Source organism: Choloepus didactylus, chromosome 16 (genome assembly GCF_015220235.1).
Source record: "Choloepus didactylus isolate mChoDid1 chromosome 16, mChoDid1.pri, whole genome shotgun sequence".
Taxonomy (NCBI): Eukaryota; Metazoa; Chordata; class Mammalia; order Pilosa; family Megalonychidae; genus Choloepus; species Choloepus didactylus.
The window spans coordinates 8,015,210-8,025,018 of NC_051322.1; the positions used below are offsets into that span (position 1 = coordinate 8,015,210).

Genomic DNA, 9,809 nt, shown 5'->3' on the forward strand with positions numbered 1-9,809 from the left:
CTTAATTAACACCCCCAAATTAGTGTATTATCAGTCCATGCCTCACCTTTCTTTCATAGATCTAATGTTCTTTGCTACTTATGCCTGCATAAAAATCAGCACTCTTTATGATGGAGTGATACTTAATTTTAAGAAGTGTTTAATTTTTAGTGCAACTCTTTTACAAGGATGATCGATTAGGTGGTTAATTATATTTTGTACTTCTTTCCATGTTATGTTAAGTAGAAAACCCTTGGCTCCAGGTTCTCCACATCACATTCTCACAACCATACTAACTATGCTGTGTCCCATTTGGTATGCACTTCTGTTTTCACTTTGCACCATCCTTCCACACATCCATCACACTTGAACGGATTTGAAGTGAATTTCCTCTTTAGTGCCTTGAAACGATGCCCTGGCAGCTCTAAACAGGGAGAGTAAACATGAAAAAGCTTATGGGAAATAAAGGCCTTAAAAACCCCCACCTGAAAAGACCCTCGTTTATAGGGTGGAGCCAGGGCAGGGACTGAAATTGTCAAAGCAAAAGGCATAGGAGTGAAATCGGGAGGAATAAGAAGTACATACACTCTGTTCTCATGAACAGCATTGGCAGACTTAGGGTTTATTTTTGAGTAGCCTATCAGGAAAGGCATACTCTTTAAGCCAAAGGACTAATTTTTTTAAAAAGATGTTTTTAAAAACCAGGTTTAAAGAGCGTTCCCATTTAAATATTGTCTTTGCTTGGCTTAAGGCTGGCGTGCACCGTGACCTGCACAAACTGTGCCTGCGATAATAACCGACGCTAACGGGGAGGCAATGTATATCATCTTGGCAGAGTTGTTTTTCAGAGCAGTCCAGATCCGCAAAATCAAGAGAGCCGCTTCACTGTGTCAGAGGCAAGGATGTTGAAGCATATTGGAAAGTACTGTTGTTATTATTATTGACGTTGTTGTTATGTTTTTGCAGAGGCCTGCTTTGATGGGTGAAAGAAGACCATCAGCAAACCCCATTCTTGTCCCGAGGGCTCCCCGACTCTTCTGGGGGAGCTCCTGGCCGGGAGCCTGCGACAGGGAGGCACCTGCACCCGTAGGTGGCGCCCCACGTCCGTGCTTGTGCGTCTCGCCCGCGCTCTCCGCGGAGCCAGACACCGGCGCTTTTCCCCAGGTCGCTGGAGCTCGGCATTTTAATAAATAGGCGCGAGTGCCAGTGCGCTCCAGCAGCCCCGAGGTTCGGAGGAGCAGGCACACCAGCCCGGGCGGGATGCGCCTCTCCCAGCCCTGCCCAACCTGGACATTTCCCAACCTGGAGATCCCGGGACCGCAGCGTTCGAGCCATTAAAACCCCGCGTTTTTCTCTCCACCCTTCCCCCCCACCTTTTATTGTTTAACTGTTTTGCTTTTCTTGTTTTGTTTTGTTTTGTTTTCTTTTTTTTTTTTGATTTTTTTGTTTATTTTCTTAATTATGAAAGTGGTCACGCTATTCAGTATTAAGACTTGGAGGGAATTTGGAAAAGAAAAGAAAGAATCAAAAAGAAGAGACGCGCCCGGTGCTTTCGAGGGTGCCTGATTTTGAGGAGAGCCGTCTGGGAGGACTGCGCTCTGGGTTTTGGGTGAGAGCCGGACCTGGGTATGGCAGGGTGCGGCGGGGGTGCGAAGAGCAGGAGCCGGCGGCGCGCAGAGTCCGCAGGACGTTCGCGGCGCTGGGCGGTGCGGTCTGCAGACCCGCGGGAGGCCGGGGCCGAGCGGCCAGCGGAGAGGGCGGCGCTGCCGGAGCGCTGGACGCGGGGGCGCGAGGAGGAGTCCGGAGGCTGCCGGCCGGGGCGCGGGGTGCGGCGCGCAGTGTGGGGCCCGGCGTGTGCCTCGTGCGTGCCGGCTGTGGGTCTGGTGCGCAGCGCCCGGCGGACCCAGTGCGGCGCTAGGTGAGGGGCGCGGTGCGGGACGCCGACCGGCGGCGGGAAGGGCAGGGCGGGGCGGCGCGGGTATTGGCCGCGCGCGGGGAGAAGGGTCGCGCTGGGTGTCCTCCTTTCGCCAGCCTCCGCTCGGCTCACATTCTCCACGCAGAACAACTTCGTGGACAGCAGTGCTCTCCCAGCATGGAGGTTCCAGGTTAAAAGTCCGCCCCTGCCCTCCAGGATCCGCCTGTTAATTTCATTTATGGAAATCTTTTAATAAGGGCATCGCGGGTCTATGTTCTGGGTGTTTAGAAAGAGCATCCTGGGTGTATGTTCTGGGTGTTTAGAGAGAGGGCATCGAAGTCATTTTGTACCGGGGCTGAGGAGAGTCATCAAGGGACAACTTCACTTTTCTTAGAAAGAATATTGGAGGAGGTGTCCGGGGGGCGTGGGCGGTGGGGGACGAGGCTTCTCGACTTCTTGTTCCTCGGCTGGGTACTGAACTGAACCATCTAGTTTAACCGTCGCCTTTTCCCGAGGCAGAGCCCGAAGCCACCGTAGGAGAAGAGGGGGCAGGCTAAAGGTGCCACCGGGCGCCTAAGTTAACAGAAATCCGCAGGGGCCGCCTCCCGGCTCGGAAAGGGAGAGCCTTGGGTCTAGAAACAAAAGCTGGGAGACGAGCAGAGCCTGGGATTCCCTGCCTTTGCCGGAGAGGAATCCGAGGGGCGTCTTCTAGGGAGCTCGCTAGTGGCTGCAGGGACGTTTGAAGTGGGTGTTCGCGCTCTTGCTCTCTTTATCATCTGCCTGTCTATCTATCTATCTAGCCATCTATCCATCCGTCTAGCTAGCTCTTATTCACCTTAAGGAGCTTACTGGGGGTTTGTTCTTTCGGTGAAGAATGGATAAAATCTTCACCAAATTGGCGGCTTAAAAAGCACCTCCAGGATCGACAACCTCGGTGTTGTCAAGGAAGAAGGAAGGGGAAAGATTCCCGGTGTGGAACGCCGCTGAAACGAAGGCGGCGGCAAGGCAGTCGGAGCTTGTTTATTCTTTGCCCGCGTCTGGAGTCCCGCTCGGCCTCTGCCTTCCCGGCGAGGGTGGCGGCGGGTCCTCCACCAGCTCTTGCTGGTGGAGAGCTGCGGGACCCGCGGGAACCCTGCTCCCCGCGCCCTCGGCGCGCGCCGCTCGGGAGCCTTGCGGGATGCGGGGTGCAGCTCGCCGGGGCGCTGTTCAGGACCTGTTAGGCCAAACCTGGGAGAACAGGGCTGCGTGCGGGACCGGGGGTGGGGTAGGGTAGGGGGCGGCACCCGGGAAGGGACCGAGCGCCTCGAGCCCGGGCACCCGCTCCCCACCCTCTTTTCCCCACCGCTGAGCCTCCCTGGCTGAGGTTTCGTCCGGGTTCTTTGCCCTGACAGGTCCGCTGGCGCCTTTCTTCTGAAGACGACCCTGGCCTTGGCCGTCAGAGCAGGGGACCGAGGCCAGAGGAGGCTACCCCGGGCCCCGCGCGTTCCCGCGCGCGCCCCCGCCCGCCCCCGCGCGCCGCGGCCCCTCCGCCTGGATGCGGGCGCCCGGCCGGGGCCGCCGCGGGCCGTCGCTGACCATGCCCGGGCGCCGGGGGGCGCTGCGCGTGCCGGCCGGCGGCGGCTCGGGGCTGGGGGCGGCGCTGGCCCTGCTGCTGCTGCTGCTGCCCGCCGGCTGCCCCGTGCGGGCGCAGAACGACACGGAGCCCATCGTGCTGGAGGGCAAGTGCCTGGTGGTGTGCGACTCCAGCCCGTCGGCCGACGGCGCCGTCACCTCCTCCCTGGGCATCTCCGTGCGCTCCGGCAGCGCCAAGGTGGCCTTCTCCGCCACGCGGAGCACCAACCACGAGCCGTCCGAGATGAGCAACCGCACCATGACCATCTACTTCGACCAGGTCAGCCGGCCGGCCTGCGCACCCCGCCGCCCGTCCCGGAGGGGCCCCCGAGCTATGCGGCCGAGAGTTCGCAAGCGCCCTCTGCCCTGCCCTCTCTTTCCCTGCCATCCCTTCTTTCTCCTTCTCTCCTTTTTCTAGGACGCTCTCCTTCCAGTTTCTCTTACTCATAATGTAGCTTCTTTCATTTTTAAACTGTCAGCTTAATTGGCACTTTGATGGCTCAGTGTCCATCTGCCTCAGAGACTTGAAAGATAGTATTTCCCAAAAGGAAACGTTGCACTTTTTACTTCTCACTACTGGGGAGATAAAACAGAGCTGTTGTTATTCCTGGTGGCTGGAATTCAGTTGTCCAGGTGGAGAACTTAAAGACGTGGAGCCTTTAAAATTGCTCCGTGCTCCATAAAGAGGTTCTCTGGAGGTCTCAGCCGACACGCGGAAGTTAGTTACTTTTGCTTATTTGAGGGTTGGAGGGGGTAAAGGAGGCTTGAGAAAATGGGTGGGGAAGTGTGTGTGGGGAAATGGGAGGAAAGGAGTTGTCTTAGCATGGTTAGGTAAGTGCAAAATAAAGCAAAGAGCAGTGACAAGGAGCAGTAAGCCATTCAATTTCTTCCATTTGGTATAAATCAAAGGTTCAGAAATATGATCAGGACTTTGCAATCCGAACCGGGAGAAACTGATGCGCAGGGTCAGAGGTTGTGACCTTCCCATGTGTTTTTACTCCTTGTTTCTATTATTTTTCAGAAACAAATTGGGAACATTAGAGTGACTGCAAACTTTAGCTAGAATCCCTTTCTTCATGCTTCACACGAAATGGAGAACTCAGCTGCCACTAACAGCATATCTGAGCTTTCTGGGCACACTTACCTGATTGTATTAACAAGCTCTTAATCCTAGTTAATGATAGAGCTACGCACATATCCTTAACTCTTGATGGGACAGTGTCTTCAGTTATTTTAATCCTTGTTAAGGATCATGGATTCGGGTTTCCTTTCTCTAATCTCTTTGTTTAATCTCTTTTTATTTACAAGACATAAAAATATTTATTTTCACTATGATGTACAAATAAAGCAGACAGCAATGAAATAGACTTTAGGGAACTTATATTAATAAGTTCTTTATGTGTTTTTAAATGATCATTATCATTATTATTATTTCTACTATTCACCTACAGTGCCTTACAAACAGTTTTCTCAATATTTTCAAATCCATCCTTTCATTTACGTCTCAGGACAAGCTTGTGATGCAGGGCAGGGGAAGTAGGAGGAGGATACCGATTTTATAGGTGAGCAAACGATGGCAGGGCAGGTAAATGATGCTTGGCCAGTCCCCCGTTTGGGGAGTCACTGAGCCCCACTTCCTGAGACTGCTTGGTGTTCTCTCATCTGCAGCAAGGCCCTGAATTGATGTTTCCTGAATTTAAAATTGAGGTGAAAGGATTGGAGTTTAAGGGAGCAGTGACTCCAAGGACTTAAGTAGAGAACTCTGTATGTTTCTCTAAGGCGTTATAAGGCAGACTAAGACGAGCCTGGATAGACTGAGAAGGAGCTTCGGTGTTTTGTCTTTAACTGTGGAACCTGAGCCAGTGTGTGTGAGCCCATTAGTTGCTTGGGAGGGAGGTGGTGGTCCAAGCCGCCTTGAAGAAGCAGATACAGTCATATTCTCCGAGCCATTACAACAACAGCCGTTGGCAGCATTTGGCCTTGCTTTGGGAATCACATATTACTCATCTATTCTATAGTGAGTGTGTAAGAAATAACAGGGAAAGGTATTTGGTGGAAGTTTATTTTCTGATCAGAGGACAGGATCTCTAATCGAGGGTTCTGAGGTTGCTGCTGGTTGTTTGTTTTAGACGCAGACAACACTAGGCGGGGCATTTTATTATTTCCATCAGAGTTGTGCACGAGTGCATGAGTGGAAATGGAAGCCGTATTCAGACAAAGGGGCCAGATTCTCTCTTTATCAGAGAGGGAATTGAGTCACCATGGGGACCCTCCACTCTTTGAGTTCTGTTTCTGACATTACCCTCACTCCCACCCCGTTTTGTTGAAAGAAAACTATCTGCAGGGTCATGTGATTTCATATCTGGTGGCCAATTTCATCATTACGCTTGCAAGTTGTAGAATTTCCCTTAGTTTGAGCTAAGGGTCTCTAAGCTCCCATTTCAATTCTTCTTTCATTTATTCAAGCTTGTTTGCATGGCGCCATAGCTCAGCTAGGAGAACAAACACACTGCTCAGAGGAAAGTGGAGTGAAACAGGGGCAGCCAGTGTTTATCAGCCACGGCCTTTTGCTCAGCACGTACTGTGTGCTGTCAGAGAGTTGTGCCAGGTGCTGGGGGACAACGGAGATTAAAAACCAAAATCCACTCTTTCCTGGAGCATACCAAATTAGGTCCCAAGCTTGATCGTGCATAAGTTATCTCATTTAATTGACTTCTTGCCCCACAGCCTTTTCTCTGCCCATTCAGTAGGAAGCTCTGTTGTCGTTAAACAAAGCTTCATGTTGAAGTCTCCATAATCCCCCAAACCTCTGCAACAAACTCAATTCACAGTTTGTTTGCTGTGTTTAGTGTCTTCTTTTCCTTTCTCTCTGCCCTTCCCACCAACATACCAGTATCCTCTGGCATTTGAATGCAAAAATAAATAACATACTTTTAAAAACCTTTATCAGCTACAAACCATTAGAATGGTTTTGAAATCAACTCCTCTTGCAGGCTGTTTTATCTTCAGCACTGTCTCCTTCCTGGGGAAGCCTGGGGACCCTGAGCTGGTGAGCCGGGGTTGGCTTGCTGCTCGGCAGCTAATAAATGAATCTTTACTGGTGGTTATCCAGAGTCTGATTAAAACCTAACACGAGGAGGGGCTTGCTGTACTTGTGCTTCACTCCCTCTTCTTTTCCAGGTGTTAGTAAATATTGGCAACCATTTCGATCTTGCCTCCAGTATCTTCGTAGCCCCCAGAAAAGGGATTTATAGTTTCAGCTTCCACGTGGTCAAAGTGTACAACAGACAAACCATCCAGGTGGGTCGCTTTGAAAACTCTCTGGGCCCTTGCAGGTCTGAGTGAATAATTCTCCCTTGCCCTGAAGCCCTTTCCCACCCAGGGTGAGGCTGAGCCAGCCAGCAAGCCTGAGCTGCCCTGGGGTCAGGTCTCCCAGCCAGGTGGGAGCAGGATGTGGGGAGAGGAGAAAACAAAGAGTGTGGAAGTGGGTCCTTGGTGTCTGCTGACCCTGCTGTCTGCCTTCTAGGTCAGCCTCATGCAGAACGGCTACCCAGTGATCTCAGCGTTTGCAGGAGACCAGGATGTCACCAGAGAAGCCGCCAGCAACGGGGTTCTGCTTCTCATGGAAAGGGAAGACAAAGTGCATCTCAAACTGGAGAGGGGCAATCTCATGGGGGGCTGGAAATACTCCACCTTCTCTGGCTTCTTGGTTTTTCCTCTATAAACGCAGAGCCCCACTGGGACAGTAGGGAAGCTTCTGGACCCAGGAATCCAATGCTTCTGGACCCAGGAATCCAATGTGAGAACACCCTGAACTTGCCAGAATGTGACACTTGTTCCCGACCTCCCGTCAGACTGTCACCGTAGAGGAACGACTTCTTTCTCAATCTCCAGTACTTTCTTTGAATATTGACAATTCCTCGGGAACCTGGCCTCTAATTAGTTTTAGATGACAAGGTCTTAAGGAGAAATGAAATTATCAATTTGAGCAATTTGTACCTGTGATTGTGAAGTCAATACCGGATCTTGTTGTTGGGACCACTGCCTTCTCCTCTTTTGTTTGTGCGTTTTGTGTTGTACTGAAGCCGGGAACACAGCTGCCCCAGGATGCGCTGGACGGCAGGCTGCAACCAACCCCCCGCCGGATCCGTCCTCCAAGTGCGTGCCGGGAGTGTCTGCAGAGCCTTAAGAAAAAGGATGGCTTCACTTTCAACCTGTATTTTTTATTTTTTTCCGCGGGTGGATGGGAGGACTCGGGAGGGGGCTGGGAACATTGTGAACTTGTCAAGAAGTGCTTTATCCAGAGAAGCAGATTTTGCACGATTGGACTGCGACTTTTGTTTTGTATTGTTTGTGTTTTCTTTTTTCCTCAAAAAGCTTTACTTTCCTTTCCAAACTCAGCTCTCCCCCTAAGTCCCCACTGTTACTTTTCGTGCTGAGGGTAGAAAAACGTATGTCAAATTCATGGATGCGACTAAACCCAACCCAACAAAACATACCTGTATGTTTTGTTTTGGGTGAGACCAAACCAAACAAACAAAAAATACTTGTATATCAAGACAAAAATAACAGATGGACCTGTTTATTCTTTCAAAATGATTCTCTTCAAATGCGTATTTAGAACTAGCAGCCTGGAATTTTTTTCTATTTACAATCCAGAATACTTTAAGAGTCTGGCATTTCTGGGTGGGCCTGAATCATGTAACGTGGGCTTGGAAGCTCTAATGCCCCAATGCCCAACCCCCTAATCACCCTGTTTCTTTGCTGAAGGTGCCTGGTGACTTCTCAGCAGTTTGTTTCCATTTGTGGAGACCCACCTCCGAGTGAGCACATTGATCAGGTCCTTCAAAAGGGGTTGGACTGGCTCCTCTCTCTGTGGAGTCCTCTTTTGATGTGCCAAGGAAAGGGCCAAGGAAAGGGGCGCCTTCACACTGCCCCGCATGTCGTGGCGGGAAGCCGCTCGGAAGTCACAGCCGTTACAGGTACCCTAGGAGCAGCTTTACAACTTGATTTGACAACCTTCTATGATGTTACCAAGTTACAGCTCAGAGTTAACGGGTGCAGGATTCATACGCCAAGGAAATGTCACTCAATCCCAAAGCAATTCAAGATGAGACCTCAAACCGGGTGTTCATTTGTCCTTTGTGTAACAATGTAACCAAAATATTGATGATAAAAATCCTAATTTAAGATTCAGAATAAATGGGTTTGATGTCTGGCTTGCTCTTCTCCCTCCTCCTCATCTCCTGATTCAATATACGTGTAAGGGAGGGCCAAAGATCAGGGATTTAGGAAAAGTAAATCCTTAGTGTTCCTCTTTAAAAAAATCCACATGCAGGCACACACGTGCAGACAAGCACTTCCAAACGTGCAGACCTAACAGTGGCTCTAGATGGATATTGCACATTTACATACATTTCAACTCGTACATGTATATTTTCCACACAGCAAGTTTTTAAGGGAGAGAGTGTGAAAAAGACAGCATCAGGAAGGTTTTGTGGACAGGTGATCTGTTTTGATATCATGTAATCTTTGGTGTGGTATATGTTCAAATCCAGTATTTCAATCAGAGAACACAGATATAAAAGCAACAGAGTTTGAGGACAGACAGCATCAGGTGTTTCCCAAAATGAGCATGAGGATGGCAAGGCATTGGATTTCATTTTTCTCAAATGAGAAATGCAGTAGGATTACAAAAACACACATGCACACATGTGCATGCATACAGGTTGACAGTTTAACTCAAGATCTGCTTTCACCATCCTTGGCTGAAGAGTATAATATTAGGACACAGAAATTAATTTGAATTAAAATACCTGTTACATGTTGTAAGGGGAAAAAAATCAAGAGACATCAACCAAAAAGCATTTGAGGTATTTTGGCTCTGTGTTGAGGAGACATACTTCTGAACAGGAGCACTGTTTAATTCTAGTGGCAGATACAGAAGGATCCTAACTAACAGGGGTTCTCTCTTAGCCCTCTTTCCCTCATTTCCCGAACCCTCACGTCCAATTTAAAACAAACAGCAAACCTCCTTGGAGGACAATAGTATTTCAGAGATTGAAAGATATATGAGTACTGGTTATTTTTATTGCTTAACTATAGATAAGATGCATATTTGATTGTCTTACAACTTTGACAAATTGTCATGTGGTTATACTGTCTAATAAAAATCAGTTATTAAATTGACTAATCTAAAAATAAGTATAATTCATAGGAGTTTATTTTGTATTATGCAATAGCTTTGTCCTAATTATACCACTCAAATCATCTTTTTTTTTTTTTTTTTTTTTTTTTTTTTTTA

At 49.3% G+C, this 9,809-nt stretch overlaps 1 protein-coding gene across 1 annotated transcript; it reads left to right on the forward strand.

Moving 5' to 3' along the window:
* Positions 1-507: 507 nt before the first annotated feature.
* On the forward strand, positions 508-8,733 carry CBLN2 (cerebellin 2 precursor). Its single transcript, XM_037806309.1, has 4 exons — positions 508-1,588; positions 3,286-3,785; positions 6,686-6,805; positions 7,032-8,733. The coding sequence occupies exons 2-4, from the start codon at positions 3,429-3,431 to the stop codon at positions 7,227-7,229; spliced, it is 675 nt and encodes a 224-aa protein (XP_037662237.1). The 5' UTR covers positions 508-1,588; positions 3,286-3,428; the 3' UTR covers positions 7,230-8,733.
* The last annotated feature ends 1,076 nt before the right edge of the window (positions 8,734-9,809 follow it).